The sequence below is a fragment of the Scardinius erythrophthalmus genome (genome assembly GCF_964197995.2).
Source record: "Scardinius erythrophthalmus genome assembly, chromosome: 3".
Lineage (NCBI taxonomy): Eukaryota > Metazoa > Chordata > Actinopteri > Cypriniformes > Leuciscidae > Scardinius > Scardinius erythrophthalmus.
Genome location: NC_138223.1, coordinates 59,728,520 through 59,749,353, shown reverse-complemented (window position 1 = coordinate 59,749,353; position 20,834 = coordinate 59,728,520). Strand labels below are relative to the sequence as shown.

The following is a 20,834-nucleotide window of genomic DNA, read 5'->3' as shown; positions in this document are numbered from 1 at the left end:
TAATATCATATACTGCTCACCTGTGCTCTTATCCTGCCTATAACCCTCACCTGCGGGTAAATATACTGTAGAATATGACTATAATATCATACACTGCTCATCTGTGCTCTTATCCTGCCTATAACCCTCACCTGCGGGTAAATATACTGTAGAATATGACTATAATATCATATACTGCTCACCTGTGCTCTTATCCTGCTATAACCCTCACCCGCGGGTAAATATACTGTAGAATATGACTATAATATCATATACTGCTCACCTGTGCTCTTATCCTGCTATAACCCTCACCTGCGGGTAAATATACTGTAGAATATGACTATAATATCATATACTGCTCACCTGTGCTCTTATCCTGCTATAACCCTCACCCGCGGGTAAATATACTGTAGAATATGACTATAATATCATATACTGCTCATCTGTGCTCTTATCCTGCCTATAACCCTCACCTGCGGGTAAATATACTGTAGAATATGACTATAATATCATATACTGCTCACCTGTGCTCTTATCCTGCTATAACCCTCACCCGCGGGTAAATATACTGTAGAATATGACTATAATATCATATACTGCTCACCTGTGCTCTTATCCTGCTATAACCCTCACCTGCGGGTAAATATACTGTAGAATATGACTATAATATCATATACTGCTCACCTGTGCTCTTATCCTGCCTATAACCCTCACCTGCGGGTAAATATACTGTAGAATATGACTATAATATCATATACTGCTCACCTGTGCTCTTATCCTGCTATAACCCTCACCTGCGGGTAAATATACTGTAGAATATGACTATAATATCATATACTGCTCACCTGTGCTCTTATCCTGCCTATAACGCTCACCTGCGGGTAAATATACTGTAGAATATGACTATAATATCATATACTGCTCACCTGTGCTCTTATCCTGCCTATAACCCTCACCTGCGGGTAAATATACTGTAGAATATGACTATAATATCATATACTGCTCACCTGTGCTCTTATCCTGCTATAACCCTCACCCGCGGGTAAATATACTGTAGAATATGACTATAATATCATATACTGCTCACCTGTGCTCTTATCCTGCCTATAACCCTCACCCGCGGGTAAATATACTGTAGAATATGACTATAATATCATATACTGCTCACCTGTGCTCTTATCCTGCCTATAACCCTCACCCGCGGGTAAATATACTGTAGAATATGACTATAATATCATATACTGCTCACCTGTGCTCTTATCCTGCCTATAACCCTCACCTGCGGGTAAATATACTGTAGAATATGACTATAATATCATATACTGCTCACCTGTGCTCTTATCCTGCTATAACCCTCACCTGCGGGTAAATATACTGTAGAATATGACTATAATATCATATACTGCTCACCTGTGCTCTTATCCTGCTATAACCCTCACCCGCGGGTAAATATACTGTAGAATATGACTATAATATCATATACTGCTCACCTGTGCTCTTATCCTGCCTATAACCCTCACCTGCGGGTAAATATACTGTAGAATATGACTATAATATCATATACTGCTCACCTGTGCTCTTATCCTGCTATAACCCTCACCCGCGGGTAAATATACTGTAGAATATGACTATAATATCATATACTGCTCACCTGTGCTCTTATCCTGCTATAACCCTCACCTGCGGGTAAATATACTGTAGAATATGACTATAATATCATATACTGCTCATCTGTGCTCTTATCCTGCCTATAACCCTCACCTGCGGGTAAATATACTGTAGAATATGACTATAATATCATATACTGCTCACCTGTGCTCTTATCCTGCCTATAACCCTCACCTGCGGGTAAATATACTGTAGAATATGACTATAATATCATATACTGCTCACCTGTGCTCTTATCCTGCTATAACCCTCACCTGCGGGTAAATATACTGTAGAATATGACTATAATATCATATACTGCTCACCTGTGCTCTTATCCTGCTATAACCCTCACCTGCGGGTAAATATACTGTAGAATATGACTATAATATCATATACTGCTCACCTGTGCTCTTATCCTGCTATAACCCTCACCTGCGGGTAAATATACTGTAGAATATGACTATAATATCATATACTGCTCACCTGTGCTCTTATCCTGCTATAACCCTCACCTGCGGGTAAATATACTGTAGAATATGACTATAATATCATATACTGCTCACCTGTGCTCTTATCCTGCTATAACCCTCACCTGCGGGTAAATATACTGTAGAATATGACTATAATATCATATACTGCTCACCTGTGCTCTTATCCTGCTATAACCCTCACCTGCGGGTAAATATACTGTAGAATATGACTATAATATCATACACTGCTCATCTGTGCTCTTATCCTGCTATAACCCTCACCCGCGGGTAAATATACTGTAGAATATGACTATAATATCATACACTGCTCATCTGTGCTCTTATCCTGCCTATAACCCTCACCTGCGGGTAAATATACTGTAGAATATGACTATAATATCATATACTGCTCATCTGTGCTCTTATCCTGCCTATAACCCTCACCTGCGGGTAAATATACTGTAGAATATGACTATAATATCATACACTGCTCATCTGTGCTCTTATCCTGCCTATAACCCTCACCTGCGGGTAAATATACTGTAGAATATGACTATAATATCATATACTGCTCATCTGTGCTCTTATCCTGCCTATAACCCTCACCTGCGGGTAAATATACTGTAGAATATGACTATAATATCATATACTGCTCATCTGTGCTCTTATCCTGCCTATAACCCTCACCTGCGGGTAAATATACTGTAGAATATGACTATAATATCATACACTGCTCATCTGTGCTCTTATCCTGCCTATAACCCTCACCCGCGGGTAAATATACTGTAGAATATGACTATAATATCATATACTGCTCATCTGTGCTCTTATCCTGCCTATAACCCTCACCTGCGGGTAAATATACTGTAGAATATGACTATAATATCATATACTGCTCATCTGTGCTCTTATCCTGCTATAACCCTCACCTGCGGGTAAATATACTGTAGAATATGACTATAATATCATATACTGCTCACCTGTGCTCTTATCCTGCCTATAACCCTCACCCGCGGGTAAATATACTGTAGAATATGACTATAATATCATACACTGCTCATCTGTGCTCTTATCCTGCCTATAACCCTCACCTGCGGGTAAATATACTGTAGAATATGACTATAATATCATATACTGCTCATCTGTGCTCTTATCCTGCCTATAACCCTCACCTGCGGGTAAATATACTGTAGAATATGACTATAATATCATACACTGCTCACCTGTGCTCTTATCCTGCTATAACCCTCACCCGCGGGTAAATATACTGTAGAATATGACTATAATATCATACACTGCTCATCTGTGCTCTTATCCTGCCTATAACCCTCACCCGCGGGTAAATATACTGTAGAATATGACTATAATATCATATACTGCTCATCTGTGCTCTTATCCTGCCTATAACCCTCACCTGCGGGTAAATATACTGTAGAATATGACTATAATATCATACACTGCTCATCTGTGCTCTTATCCTGCCTATAACCCTCACCTGCGGGTAAATATACTGTAGAATATGACTATAATATCATATACTGCTCATCTGTGCTCTTATCCTGCTATAACCCTCACCTGCGGGTAAATATACTGTAGAATATGACTATAATATCATACACTGCTCATCTGTGCTCTTATCCTGCCTATAACCCTCACCTGCGGGTAAATATACTGTAGAATATGACTATAATATCATATACTGCTCATCTGTGCTCTTATCCTGCCTATAACCCTCACCTGCGGGTAAATATACTGTAGAATATGACTATAATATCATATACTGCTCATCTGTGCTCTTATCCTGCCTATAACCCTCACCTGCGGGTAAATATACTGTAGAATATGACTATAATATCATATACTGCTCACCTGTGCTCTTATCCTGCCTATAACCCTCACCTGCGGGTAAATATACTGTAGAATATGACTATAATATCATATACTGCTCACCTGTGCTCTTATCCTGCTATAACCCTCACCTGCGGGTAAATATACTGTAGAATATGACTATAATATCATATACTGCTCATCTGTGCTCTTATCCTGCCTATAACCCTCACCTGCGGGTAAATATACTGTAGAATATGACTATAATATCATATACTGCTCATCTGTGCTCTTATCCTGCCTATAACCCTCACCTGCGGGTAAATATACTGTAGAATATGACTATAATATCATATACTGCTCATCTGTGCTCTTATCCTGCCTATAACCCTCACCTGCGGGTAAATATACTGTAGAATATGACTATAATATCATATACTGCTCATCTGTGCTCTTATCCTGCCTATAACCCTCACCCGCGGGTAAATATACTGTAGAATATGACTATAATATCATATACTGCTCATCTGTGCTCTTATCCTGCCTATAACCCTCACCTGCGGGTAAATATACTGTAGAATATGACTATAATATCATATACTGCTCATCTGTGCTCTTATCCTGCCTATAACCCTCACCTGCGGGTAAATATACTGTAGAATATGACTATAATATCATATACTGCTCATCTGTGCTCTTATCCTGCCTATAACCCTCACCTGCGGGTAAATATACTGTAGAATATGACTATAATATCATATACTGCTCACCTGTGTTCTTATCCTGCCTATAACCCTCACCCGCGGGTAAATATACTGTAGAATATGACTATAATATCATATACTGCTCACCTGTGCTCTTATCCTGCTATAACCCTCACCCGCGGGTAAATATACTGTAGAATATGACTATAATATCATATACTGCTCATCTGTGCTCTTATCCTGCCTATAACCCTCACCCGCGGGTAAATATACTGTAGAATATGACTATAATATCATATACTGCTCACCTGTGCTCTTATCCTGCTATAACCCTCACCCGCGGGTAAATATACTGTAGAATATGACTATAATATCATATACTGCTCACCTGTGCTCTTATCCTGCTATAACCCTCACCCGCGGGTAAATATACTGTAGAATATGACTATAATATCATATACTGCTCACCTGTGCTCTTATCCTGCCTATAACCCTCACCCGCGGGTAAATATACTGTAGAATATGACTATAATATCATATACTGCTCACCTGTGCTCTTATCCTGCTATAACCCTCACCCGCGGGTAAATATACTGTAGAATATGACTATAATATCATATACTGCTCATCTGTGCTCTTATCCTGCCTATAACCCTCACCTGCGGGTAAATATACTGTAGAATATGACTATAATATCATATACTGCTCACCTGTGCTCTTATCCTGCCTATAACCCTCACCTGCGGGTAAATATACTGTAGAATATGACTATAATATCATATACTGCTCACCTGTGCTCTTATCCTGCCTATAACCCTCACCTGCGGGTAAATATACTGTAGAATATGACTATAATATCATATACTGCTCACCTGTGCTCTTATCCTGCCTATAACCCTCACCTGCGGGTAAATATACTGTAGAATATGACTATAATATCATACACTGCTCATCTGTGCTCTTATCCTGCCTATAACTCTCACCTGCGGGTAATAAATATACTGTAGAATATGACTATAATATCATATACTGCTCATCTGTGCTCTTATCCTGCCTATAACCCTCACCTGCGGGTAAATATACTGTAGAATATGACTATAATATCATACACTGCTCATCTGTGCTCTTATCCTGCCTATAACTCTCACCTGCGGGTAAATATACTGTAGAATATGACTATAATATCATATACTGCTCATCTGTGCTCTTATCCTGCTATAACCCTCACCCGCGGGTAAATATACTGTAGAATATGACTATAATATCATATACTGCTCACCTGTGCTCTTATCCTGCCTATAACCCTCACCTGCGGGTAAATATACTGTAGAATATGACTATAATATCATACACTGCTCATCTGTGCTCTTATCCTGCCTATAACTCTCACCTGCGGGTAAATATACTGTAGAATATGACTATAATATCATACACTGCTCATCTGTGCTCTTATCCTGCTATAACCCTCACCCGCGGGTAAATATACTGTAGAATATGACTATAATATCATATACTGCTCATCTGTGCTCTTATCCTGCCTATAACGCTCACCTGCGGGTAAATATACTGTAGAATATGACTATAATATCATATACTGCTCATCTGTGCTCTTATCCTGCCTATAACCCTCACCTGCGGGTAAATATACTGTAGAATATGACTATAATATCATATACTGCTCATCTGTGCTCTTATCCTGCCTATAACCCTCACCTGCGGGTAAATATACTGTAGAATATGACTATAATATCATATACTGCTCATCTGTGCTCTTATCCTGCCTATAACCCTCACCTGCGGGTAAATATACTGTAGAATATGACTATAATATCATAAACTGCTCATCTGTGCTCTTATCCTGCCTATAACCCTCACCTGCGGGTAAATATACTGTAGAATATGACTATAATATCATATACTGCTCACCTGTGCTCTTATCCTGCCTATAACCCTCACCCGCGGGTAAATATACTGTAGAATATGACTATAATATCATATACTGCTCACCTGTGCTCTTATCCTGCCTATAACCCTCACCTGCGGGTAATAAATATACTGTAGAATATGACTATAATATCATATACTGCTCATCTGTGCTCTTATCCTGCCTATAACCCTCACCTGCGGGTAAATATACTGTAGAATATGACTATAATATCATACACTGCTCATCTGTGCTCTTATCCTGCCTATAACTCTCACCTGCGGGTAAATATACTGTAGAATATGACTATAATATCATACACTGCTCATCTGTGCTCTTATCCTGCTATAACCCTCACCCGCGGGTAAATATACTGTAGAATATGACTATAATATCATATACTGCTCACCTGTGCTCTTATCCTGCCTATAACCCTCACCCGCGGGTAAATATACTGTAGAATATGACTATAATATCATATACTGCTCACCTGTGCTCTTATCCTGCCTATAACCCTCACCTGCGGGTAAATATACTGTAGAATATGACTATAATATCATATACTGCTCATCTGTGCTCTTATCCTGCCTATAACCCTCACCTGCGGGTAAATATACTGTAGAATATGACTATAATATCATACACTGCTCACCTGTGCTCTTATCCTGCCTATAACCCTCACCTGCGGGTAAATATACTGTAGAATATGACTATAATATCATATACTGCTCATCTGTGCTCTTATCCTGCCTATAACCCTCACCCGCGGGTAAATATACTGTAGAATATGACTATAATATCATATACTGCTCATCTGTGCTCTTATCCTGCTATAACCCTCACCCGCGGGTAAATATACTGTAGAATATGACTATAATATCATACACTGCTCATCTGTGCTCTTATCCTGCTATAACCCTCACCTGCGGGTAAATATACTGTAGAATATGACTATAATATCATATACTGCTCACCTGTGCTCTTATCCTGCCTATAACCCTCACCTGCGGGTAAATATACTGTAGAATATGACTATAATATCATATACTGCTCACCTGTGCTCTTATCCTGCTATAACCCTCACCTGCGGGTAAATATACTGTAGAATATGACTATAATATCATATACTGCTCACCTGTGCTCTTATCCTGCCTATAACCCTCACCTGCGGGTAAATATACTGTAGAATATGACTATAATATCATATACTGCTCATCTGTGCTCTTATCCTGCCTATAACCCTCACCCGCGGGTAAATATACTGTAGAATATGACTATAATATCATATACTGCTCACCTGTGCTCTTATCCTGCCTATAACCCTCACCTGCGGGTAAATATACTGTAGAATATGACTATAATATCATATACTGCTCATCTGTGCTCTTATCCTGCCTATAACCCTCACCTGCGGGTAAATATACTGTAGAATATGACTATAATATCATACACTGCTCATCTGTGCTCTTATCCTGCCTATAACCCTCACCTGCGGGTAAATATACTGTAGAATATGACTATAATATCATATACTGCTCACCTGTGCTCTTATCCTGCCTATAACCCTCACCTGCGGGTAAATATACTGTAGAATATGACTATAATATCATACACTGCTCATCTGTGCTCTTATCCTGCCTATAACCCTCACCTGCGGGTAAATATACTGTAGAATATGACTATAATATCATATACTGCTCACCTGTGCTCTTATCCTGCTATAACCCTCACCTGCGGGTAAATATACTGTAGAATATGACTATAATATCATATACTGCTCACCTGTGCTCTTATCCTGCTATAACCCTCACCTGCGGGTAAATATACTGTAGAATATGACTATAATATCATACACTGCTCATCTGTGCTCTTATCCTGCCTATAACCCTCACCCGCGGGTAAATATACTGTAGAATATGACTATAATATCATATACTGCTCATCTGTGCTCTTATCCTGCCTATAACTCTCACCTGCGGGTAAATATACTGTAGAATATGACTATAATATCATACACTGCTCATCTGTGCTCTTATCCTGCCTATAACCCTCACCTGCGGGTAAATATACTGTAGAATATGACTATAATATCATACACTGCTCATCTGTGCTCTTATCCTGCCTATAACCCTCACCTGCGGGTAAATATACTGTAGAATATGACTATAATATCATATACTGCTCACCTGTGCTCTTATCCTGCCTATAACCCTCACCTGCGGGTAAATATACTGTAGAATATGACTATAATATCATACACTGCTCATCTGTGCTCTTATCCTGCCTATAACCCTCACCTGCGGGTAAATATACTGTAGAATATGACTATAATATCATACACTGCTCATCTGTGCTCTTATCCTGCCTATAACCCTCACCTGCGGGTAAATATACTGTAGAATATGACTATAATATCATATACTGCTCATCTGTGCTCTTATCCTGCCTATAACCCTCACCTGCGGGTAAATATACTGTAGAATATGACTATAATATCATATACTGCTCATCTGTGCTCTTATCCTGCCTATAACCCTCACCTGCGGGTAAATATACTGTAGAATATGACTATAATATCATACACTGCTCATCTGTGCTCTTATCCTGCCTATAACCCTCACCTGCGGGTAAATATACTGTAGAATATGACTATAATATCATACACTGCTCATCTGTGCTCTTATCCTGCCTATAACCCTCACCTGCGGGTAAATATACTGTAGAATATGACTATAATATCATACACTGCTCATCTGTGCTCTTATCCTGCCTATAACCCTCACCTGCGGGTAAATATACTGTAGAATATGACTATAATATCATACACTGCTCATCTGTGCTCTTATCCTGCTATAACCCTCACCCGCGGGTAAATATACTGTAGAATATGACTATAATATCATATACTGCTCATCTGTGCTCTTATCCTGCCTATAACCCTCACCTGCGGGTAAATATACTGTAGAATATGACTATAATATCATACACTGCTCATCTGTGCTCTTATCCTGCCTATAACCCTCACCTGCAACTCTAAATATACAATAAAACACAACATATACAGGAATTACCATATAGAACGATATGTTGCATATTTTACTGCAATGTACTATATAGAATTATATATAGCCTAATGTTCACTATATACAGTGTGTGCAGAATTATTAGGCACGTTGATTTTCTGATCATTTTTTTTTTGTTCAAGCACATTTTACCAATTCCAAACCACATTAATATTAATGTGTAGTTAGCTGCTATTAATTTTGTAATTAATAATTTTTAAGTGATGTATAATTGATGATGAAGGCTGGAAATGAAAAACGCCTTATATTCAGGTGTGCATTAATCTTTTTCAGGCACGTTTTCTTTGACAGATAAAATAAGCCAAACCGATGGATATACATGTTCATACATATGCATATGAAATAACAAAAAGATAAATAATAGTTATTATACAACAGGGCATATCTGAGTAAATAAAAAACAGAGACATGTTATAGGGAAAAAGAAGTTTCATCAAAACTAAAGTTTGAGTCTGGGTTTTATGATTCCAAATATACCTTGAAACCGAAGAATTAATCTTTAAAAAATAATCCGTAGTTCAGTCGCATGGCAAGTTCTGGAACAGAGAGTTCAATTCATTCTTATAACATTAATCCTGCCAGAAGAAGAATCTGGAAGCGGCGACTAATCTGATTAATTTCTGTAATTAGCTGGGGATAGTTGGCTTTAAACAGATTTTCCTAATCGGGTGTGATATTGATTCCCAAATATTCGTGGTGTTTAAAGCGTCCGCCGTCTCCCTCACTATGAGAAGTGAACACAGGAGCATATCCTGCTCTGAGAGACCTGAACCAGCATGTCATCATCTTATTTAAAGGTCCCGTATTATGCCCCTTTTCACAAGATGTAAAATAAGTCTCTGATGTCCCCAGAGTGTATGTGAAGTTTCAGCTCAAAATACCCCACAGATAATTTTTTACAGCATGTTTAAATAGTCATTTTTTGGAGCTCAGAAAAACGTGCTGTTTTAGTGTGTGCCCTTTAAATGCAAATGAGCTGCTGCTGGACGACCCAGGGGGCGGAGCCTCACCAGCTCGCGCTCAGTCTGTCAGGACAATAACATCTCACGGAATGATGATAATATCAGATACTCTCAGTAACGGTGTTCAGTTCGAGTCGGACAATAATGCCTACAGAGTCAGAGTGCTGTATAGAGATGAAACAGGTATAGTTTAGTAGTTTAATTACGGTTATTATAACGTATTTGTCATCTGCTTGTATGTATCCATTATTTATTAATAGCCTACAAGTCTTCTGTCTGAATGATGATCAAACATAAACTGATGAGTGTAATAAAGTTTATTGTACATCACAAAAGATGAAGCGTCAGTTTTACTTCAGAAAATCACCGTAAGAGCTGAGTAAACACAGTAAGTTATTAGAAGTGCGCAAGTACATAAACGAATATTCTGTTCTAGTGACGTCATTAAAGAAGGAAGTAGAGGGGTGTAGTCCAAACGGGCCGTTCGATGTAGTCGACTTCTGTTAAAGGAGAACTCCGGTCAATTTTAACATTGAGCTCATTTTTTTGTCAAACAGTCGAGCGAGAGGAGCTGGTCCTTCAGCTGACCATAGAGAGATAATAACCAGGACCAGGGCTCTCTCCCTAAAGGCCTGTTCACACCGGGACGGTTAACGCCAATGTGAGTGTGCACACCGACGCGAAAAACGCCACGCGTAAAAACGTCATTTTTTTAAAAAACGCCTCAGGTTAGTTTTTTTGGTTTGACGCGCCGCATCAAAAACTATCCGACCAATGAGATTGGCGCTTTTGCTCACATGTCTGGAGCTTTTGAAGTTACAGTAAAACACAACTTGGGGGCGCTCAAACACAAAACGGTCTTGCCGAGCACACATACGTAACGGCGAAGAAGATATACGCCGAGTAGCGTCTACACTGCCGGGAAGAAATAAGACGAGGAAGATGCAAGGCAAGATGAATGTAGAGCTGCTGGTCTCGTTGGTGTCGGAACATAAAGAACTATATGACAAACGCCACAGCGACTACAAACATCTTGATAAAAGAAAAAAAACTGTTATGAAGATATTCGTCCCGGTGTGTACGGCCCTTCACCCAAGCCTCTGAGATCCCGGGATCCTGCGCTTCTGGAGACTCCAGGGTCAGGGAAATAAATATGATCAGAAAATCAACGCTTCTAATAATTCTGCTCACCAGGGCTGCATTTATGATCAGAAATACAGTAAAGCAGTGGAATATTAATATTACTCCAGTGTAGATCATCTGTTCTCTGTGTGAATATACAGTAAAGTGTAATTTATTCCTGTGATCAAAGCTGAATGTTCAGCATCATTACTCCAGTCTTCAGTGTCACATGATCCTTCACAAATCACTCTAATATGAGGATTTGATGATCAAGAAACATTTATGATTATCAATAAAACCACTGACTCTCTCTGTGTGTGTGTGTGTGTGTGTGTGTGTGTGTGTGTCAGCCGGGAGAAGGCAGTGGTGGCGCTGGCGCGGGCTCCGGGCCGCTTCTTCCCCGCGGACGGGCCGGTGCTGGACCTGTTCCTGGGTCAGCTGGAGGAGGCGCATGTCCTGCGGGAGGAGGCGGATGTGTCGGTGGTGTTCTACTACGCCCCCTGGTGCGCTCACTGCCTCACTGCACGACACGTGCTCCAGCAGGTGGCGCTGCGGCTCACGGCACAGGTGCGTACTGGGAACACTACTGTGCTGAGTTTCTCACATATGTCTTCCGCTGCGTAACAGTCAGTGATGAAGAACAGAAGAATGTGCAGCAGTTTCCTGTGTGTGATGATTCGTGTCCTGTGTGTGATGATGCGTGTCCTGTGTGTGATGATGCGTGTCCTGTGTGTGCAGGTGCAGTTTGTGGCCGTGAACTGCTGGTGGCATCAGGGCAGATGCAGGAAGCAGAAGAGCTTCTTCCAGTATCCAGTCATTCATCTCTACTACTGGAGGTGAACACACACTTACAGTGACGAGAGCAGGTGTTCAGCATCATAAACACACATAATGACTCTGTGTGTGTGTGTGTGTGTGTGTGGAGGTTCGGTCCGATCGAGTACAGAGGTCCGGTTCAGTCTGAGTATCTGGAGAGCTTCATTCTGAGGGTTTCAACTCCACTGACATACTTGCCCACCAGCAGAGCCCTGCACACCTTCCTCACACACCAGCAGGTACACACACACACACACACACACACACACACACACACACACTCCTGCCCACCAGCAGAGCCCTGCACACCTTCCTCACACACCAGCAGGTACACACACACACACACACACACACACACTCCTGCCCACCAGCAGAGCCCTGCACACCTTCCTCACACACCAGCAGGTACACACACACACACACACACACACACACACACACACACACACACTCCTGCCCACCAGCAGAGCCCTGCACACCTTCCTCACACACCAGCAGGTACACACACACACACACACACACACACACACACACACTCCTGCCCACCAGCAGAGCCCTGCACACCTTCCTCACACACCAGCAGGTACACACACACACACACACACACACACACTCCTGCCCACCAGCAGAGCCCTGCACACCTTCCTCACACACCAGCAGGTACACACACACACACACACACACACACACACTCCTGCCCACCAGCAGAGCCCTGCACACCTTCCTCACACACCAGCAGGTACACACACACACACACACACACACACACACACTCCTGCCCACCAGCAGAGCCCTGCACACCTTCCTCACACACCAGCAGGTACACACACACACACACACACACACACACACACACTCCTGCCCACCAGCAGAGCCCTGCACACCTTCCTCACACACCAGCAGGTACACACACACACACACACACACACACACACACACACACACACACACACACACACACACTCCTGCCCACCAGCAGAGCCCTGCACACCTTCCTCACACACCAGCAGGTACACACACACACACACACACACACACACACACACACACTCCTGCCCACCAGCAGAGCCCTGCACACCTTCCTCACACACCAGCAGGTACACACACACACACACACACACACACACACTCCTGCCCACCAGCAGAGCCCTGCACACCTTCCTCACACACCAGCAGGTACACACACACACACACACACACACACACACACACACACACACACACACACACACACACACACTCCTGCCCACCAGCAGAGCCCTGCACACCTTCCTCACACACCAGCAGGTACACACACACACACACACACACACACACACACACACACACACACACACACACACACACACTCCTGCCCACCAGCAGAGCCCTGCACACCTTCCTCACACACCAGCAGGTACACACACACACACACACACACACACACACACACACACACACTCCTGCCCACCAGCAGAGCCCTGCACACCTTCCTCACACACCAGCAGGTACACACACACACACACACACACACACACACACACACTCCTGCCCACCAGCAGAGCCCTGCACACCTTCCTCACACACCAGCAGGTACACACACACACACACACACACACACACACACACACACACTCCTGCCCACCAGCAGAGCCCTGCACACCTTCCTCACACACCAGCAGGTACACACACACACACACACACACACACACACACACACACACACACACACACACACACACACACTCCTGCCCACCAGCAGAGCCCTGCACACCTTCCTCACACACCAGCAGGTACACACACACACACACACACACACACACACACACACACACACACTCCTGTCCACCAGCAGAGCCCTGCACACCTTCCTCACACACCAGCAGGTACACACACACACACACACACACACACACACACACACACACTCCTGCCCACCAGCAGAGCCCTGCACACCTTCCTCACACACCAGCAGGTACACACCAGGGTTATTATAGTTTTGCATTTTTTATTAGTTTTTATTTTTATTTCGTTTTGACTTTTTGTTTTCAAATTCAGTTTAGTTTTAATTAGTTTTTAAAGTGGGTTTGCTAGTTTAGTTTCGTTTTTATTTTTTGAAAATGCTTAGTTTTAGTTTAGTTTTTATTAGTTTTAGTGTTAGTTTTAGTCTTTTTTTGTAATTTGGGTTATTTGTCAGAGGCAAGATTCAAAAAGGTCGGAAAAAGTATTGTGTAATAATAACTCAACAAAAACATCATACAATTTTAGAAAATAGCCAATAGCCTACTCATCTGGATTTAAGCAGCAAACATTCAGTGTAAAAGTAAAAAAATGACATAACATTATTTTATATTTGAATCACAGCTTATAGTGTTTTGACATCGACAACCACAACCAAAAAGTGCATTTTACCTCAAACTTGCGACTAGTTAACTTTCTAAAGAAGGCCAATCGCTTCTCGGGTCGACATTAACACACTGACAAAATAATATTCAGAATTTAAAATATTTTTATACCACTTTTTAATGTGTGATTGTGTAAAGGTGTTCACGAGATAGAGATACCAACCTTTCGCGAACTTGCTTTCAACGTCGAACGAACACTCGTTCTCATGGAGACGCGGTGTGCACGGAGGGGAGGGTGTGTGTGTGTGTGTGTGTGTGTGTGTGTGTGTGTGTGTGTGTGTGTGTGTGTGTGTGTGTGTGTGTGTGTGTGTGTGTGTGTGTGTGTGTGTGTGTGTGCGCGCGCATGTGAGAGACGCATGGGGAAAGGAAATGCAGCTTAATGAATACGCTGCGTGTTTTAAATAGCGTTAAAAAATGAAAGACCTTGACAAAGACGAAAACTAAGGACATTTACTCTATAATTTTATTTTATTTTAGTTAGTTTTGCCAGACACACATTACAGTTTTAGTTAGTTATCGTTTTTTTGCAATGCCTCGTTTTTATTTTTATTTCAGTTAACGACAATGTTTTTTCCCACCTAGTTTTCGTTTTTTCGTTCGTTTTCATTAACGATTATAACCTTGGTACACACACACACACACACACACACACACACACACACACACACACACACACACACACACACTCCTGCCCACCAGCAGAGCCCTGCACACCTTTCTCACAAACCAGCAGGTACACACACACACACACACACTCCTGTCCACGCGCTCTCACACTCACACACCAGCAGGTACACGCACACACACACACACTCCTGTCCACGCGCTCTCACACTCACACACCAGCAGGTACACACACACGCACACACACACACACACTCCTGTCCACGCGCTCTCACACTCACACACCAGCAGGTAGACACACACACACACACTCCTGTCCACGCGCTCTCACACTCACACACCAGCAGGTACACACACACGCACACACACACACACACTCCTGTCCACGCGCTCTCACACTCACACACCAGCAGGTACACTCACACACACACACACACACACTCCTGCCCCCCAGCAGAGGCCTACACACCAGCAGGTACACGCACACACACACACACACACACACACACTCCTGTCCACGCGCTCTCACACTCACACACACGCTATCAGTAACCGGTATCGGCAGGTCACTCGTACAAAAGCATTGGAAATTGGAATCGGCGAAGAAAACTCCAATCGGTGCATCTCTAATAAAAAAAAACTCTATAATACTTTCTCATTGTGATGTGTGTGTGTGATGTGTGATGTGTGATGTGTGTGTGTGTGTGTGTGCTCCAGCAGGGTGTGGTGGGTTATTTCCAGTTTAACTCGTCTCCTCAGCCGGCCGGTTACATCAGCTTCCTGTTATCAGCTCTGCACGCGCTCAGACGAGGTACTGTCCCCATCACACACACACACACACACACACACACACACACACACACACACACACACACACACACACACACACACACACACACACACACACACACACACACACACCACTGATGCTCAACCTGACTCTGACACACTGCGTTCTCATTGGCCAGATCATCAGGGGGCGGTGCGCTTCGCTGTGGTGACCAATCAGGCGGTGGCAGAGGGCGTGTCACTCAGGGAGGATGAGAGTGTGTATATACACCGCCGTTTGAACAGCTCGCTGGTGAGTTCATAATCACACACACTCGTTCTGATGACACACTCGGTGAAATAACTGTTTCTGAACGCAGGTGTTCCCGCGAGCGCAGAGGAACCTCACCGCTCAGGCCGTCTGTGATTGGGTGTTTGAGAACAGAGAGAGCGTCGTCCACTGGATCCAGCCAACGGGAGCCAAGAGTTACTCACTGGAGGCGGAGCTACAGAAAGGCCCCGCCCTCCTCACCTTCCTCCCACACAATCCCCTCTCAGCCAATCAGCTGCTCAACCAGGTACACTCAGCTAACACTATAACACCATGAAAAATGCTTTTCAGGTTTGAATGGTTTATCGTTTTTATAATTTAACCATGTTTTTTTTACAAAATATGTGTATTTTCTTAAAGATCAGGAAATTATGGATACCCACACTTGTGTAAAAAGTATTATTTATTTTTATTGTAACTTTTATTAATGAGAGTTTCTCATTATCATGAGAAACAAAGTCATTATTATGAGCAGGGTTTCCGCGGAGTCATAAAAAGTCATAAAACGTCTTAAATTTAAATTTAATTAGAATTTTAGGCCATAAAAAGTCATAAAAATGTCCGGATTTTCCATACAAGGTCATAAATTTCATTTAGCCACGTCTTAAATTGATATGCTCGTTCATTCGTTGGTTCTACCATTGCCTTTTCCCCTTGAAAATGCGCTGGCGGCATAATGTTAAATGCGACAAGCGGAACGCTCATTTGAACCGCGCGCCACACGGACCATTTACCCTCTCGGCTCCAAGTCCAAACGGCAGCGCAGCGCGAGCTCAATAGAGCCGATGCGTTTACTCTGACCGGTCTCGGTCACAAGATCCAGTGAGAAGTGCCTGAATTCAGCGAAGAACACACTGTCTCAGTGATTTAAACCAGTTTAAAGGCAGATGAACAGCGCTGACCAACAGGAGAAACTCTGCGCAACGATACAGTCAGAAGGCTCTTCCGTCTACAATCTCCCAACATTTATCATGGATTTACTGTAACATTAGCCTAGTAATATTAACTGCACCATGTGGGATATACATATTGAATTTTATTATATTATTAGTGCTGATAATGTATTAAAGGACTAATGGAATATTTACAGTATTTAATAATGTATTTGGGCTACTGTTTTTCATACATTTCCGGAAGATGCGTGCCATCAAAGTTAGGCAACACAAACCTGTTTCAAGACTTGACCCCTATTAGCACATGCAGAAACTAAGTAATTATTTTCCCAATAAAGATATTTATTTTGTTAAGGACAAATGACAAATATTTGAATGTCCTACCTCAGATTTGTGAAATGTTCACCTGTTTTAGCAAGTGTTTGTCATTATATTTTCTGACAATAAAGAGTAAAGTTAACGCTCTGGTTTCTACAACTTTCACTTAGAAGCAACAGTCTGCCTTTAAAGTCTGGTGTGTTTAGTAGTTGGCTCAAGCCCGTTGCAAATAATCAGTATCAAGAATATTGCTGTCTATTAATATATTCAAAGCTGTCTTTAGGCATTTAAATAATACATCTTGTTACTTTCAACGAAAGTCAATTAAAAAAAAAAAACTTTTGAAAGGAATTTGAATTAATTTTTCGTAATTCGTGTAGGTCATAAATTTCAATCATAATGGTCATAAAAGGTCTTAAAAAGTCTTAAATTTGACTGACCAAAACCCTGCAGAAACCCTGTATGAGATAGCAAGTTCTCGTTCAAACATTAGTTCACTATGTCACTATGGGAATCGCCTCAGGCGTGGCCAATCCTGGAAGCACCAGTTATATCACATCTGTCGGTTGACCGACCAATAAATGACAGTGATGCGCAAGTCCCGCCTCCCTCATACACAGTGCCTATAGAAAATCTTCATACCCTGCGAAATCTCCACCTTTTGTCACATTACACCCTGGAAACTGGCGACTGGTCAAGATTGAAGGGAAAATGGATGCTGCCGAGTACATCCAAATGTTTGAGTAGACCTGTGTCCCTCTGCTGAAGATGGGCATTCACACTCAGCACCACAGTGATCCCAAACACACCACCAAAAGAACAGCGTAAAAGCTCAAAGTGTCCAAATCATTTTTGGTCCCAAATGTCACTGGTAGTCGCTGTATGAAGAATATTTGGGTGTAATATGCCACACTTTACTTTATTTTGCTCTCCTCACTTACTTAAATGAACTATGGTGTCCTGCACACACTAGTGAAAAAATATAAAAATGTATATCTGGTGTCTGAATAATGTGTGGTTTGACTGTATCCCTCAGAAAAAATGGATGTCTGTAATTAAAGCAAAAGGTGTCTCTATGAAGTATTAAATCAGGGGACTGGTGACTTTTACACCCTTTTATTTTTACTTTGATGATTAACTTTTTTTGCAACTGATTAATTAATACGCATCGGACACAGTGTGCAAGTTTTCTGTGAGTGAAGATTTTTTAGGATGACGAATACAACGTCATTAATAAAATACGTTTTTCATAAAAAATCGCATATGAAAATTTCATACTCTGTGTGCAAGGACCTTCAGACACGCACAGGCTGTGCTCCCTAACCATAATATAACTATCCCTAACCCCGGTAACGCTCTCAGATCCCGATAAAGGTTGCAGAGATCCGGGTGGGGAGATGCAGAGAGTTGATGGATGAGATCTCTCCTGAACTTCTTCCCTCTTTGATCAGATCCCCTGGCAAGGGCCAAAGATGATGAGGCAATATCTTGTCCTTTGGAGGAGGATGGCAGTGCCATGGGTTATTTCCCCTTGCCCAACCCAGGACCTCATTGAGATGTGTAGGAGAGCAGTTACTTGTCTCTTGGAGGAAATTTAGAGGAAGATGAAGAGTATGCTATCCTGCCTTCTAATCTGTCTTCTAGACCTGGCAGTCTCCCTTCCCCAACCCAGAACCTCATTGAGATGTGCTAAACTCTTATTGATTGGCCGTCTCAGCAAGAAGACCAGGGTGGAGAGAGGGGTTGTATGACGGGAAGAGGGTGCAATCGCACACTTGCCCTGTGATTCTGTTTCTCCAAGCTGGACGTTCACAATATGGATGGAGTTGGGAATGTCCAACCCCATAGTTGAATTGTCAGTGACAAGTCGCCTTCTCCACAATCACTCCTTTACTGCCGGGACAGACAGTCCCAACTTCCACCAACTCTAGAAAGAGTACGGAGATCACAGTCACACTGATAGCCCTGAACTGGGCTGGTAAATTGTAGCTGATGGGGATAATCCAGCCCTGGTCTCTCCCGCTGCGAAGGGATCTCTCTCACAAGCCTTCAAGGGTCAGTGAGACTCTTCAGAACGAGAGAGCGGCTTCAGCAGGATCTGCATATGACCGGACGTGGAATATGTTTGAGCAATGGTGCACACACAGACACATTCTTCCTTTGTCCTGTTGCTGATGTGTTGTTTTCTGCAAGAACTTTTAGATAAGTGCAGAGCCTTTTCTATCATCAAGGCTGATCTTGCCGCAGTTTCTGTGTGCCCTGTGGAGATTGACGGGAATACCATAGGTCAACACCCGCTCGCGTGCAGGGCGTTTGAACAGGGTTTCAAAGCCACTGATTCCACCGCGGGATCTGTCCTTGGGCCTTAATGCACTCCTGTATATTGTACTGATTTAAAGTCCCCCTGTAGTCAATCATTGCATCCCTTAAAACTCATCTTTGATCACCAAAATGACATATTTAGGCTTTTCCTTTAAATAAAATTGCCTTAAAATATCCTGAATGTAACTCGACACCCTTGCCTCATTTAGTATGCGCGGCTCTATGAATATGCAAATGAGCCCCGCCTCCACACACTCACTCAGCTCAGAGATCCACTGGTTGATGATCACACGTTAATCGGATTGGTTACAAGGTAGTTTGTGACGTCAAAGCGATTTCAAAGCGTGTGTTTGAGTCTTTGGTTCACTGCAGTTTTAAGGAGAAAATACTCCGCAATGTTGTCGACTTATGCTTTAAGACAAACCATATGTAAATTCATATTAAAAACACCACATAGACATATAAACAACATTAAAAGCTGGATTTTCACCTCAGGGGAACTTTAAGGCTCCTTTCACTGAAGACTGCTTTATTATTGGCTCTTAGTCAACTTCATGCTTGGACGGTTAATAACTCCTGTATGCTATTCACTTTGGAATACTCGAGATTGTCTAAAGTGAGCAAGTCAGCTCTCGCCTGCAAACGTGGATCTACTGG

General features: G+C 42.2%; 1 protein-coding gene across 2 annotated transcripts in view; it reads left to right on the top strand.

Moving 5' to 3' along the window:
- Nucleotides 1–20,834, top strand: part of LOC308687563 (thioredoxin domain-containing protein 11-like) — a 29,042-nt gene that overhangs the window by 473 nt on the left and 7,735 nt on the right. The window contains exons 2-7 of one of the 2 annotated variants that reach the window (XM_081360176.1): nucleotides 12,072–12,288; nucleotides 12,460–12,557; nucleotides 12,647–12,776; nucleotides 16,263–16,356; nucleotides 16,514–16,626; nucleotides 16,694–16,891. In XM_081360176.1, the coding sequence (XP_081216302.1) occupies nucleotides 12,072–12,288; nucleotides 12,460–12,557; nucleotides 12,647–12,776; nucleotides 16,263–16,356; nucleotides 16,514–16,626; nucleotides 16,694–16,891 (850 nt within the window). The remainder of the gene's footprint in view (nucleotides 1–12,071; nucleotides 12,289–12,459; nucleotides 12,558–12,646; nucleotides 12,777–16,262; nucleotides 16,357–16,513; nucleotides 16,627–16,693; nucleotides 16,892–20,834) is intronic. The other variant, XM_081360177.1, reaches the window with a different exon arrangement.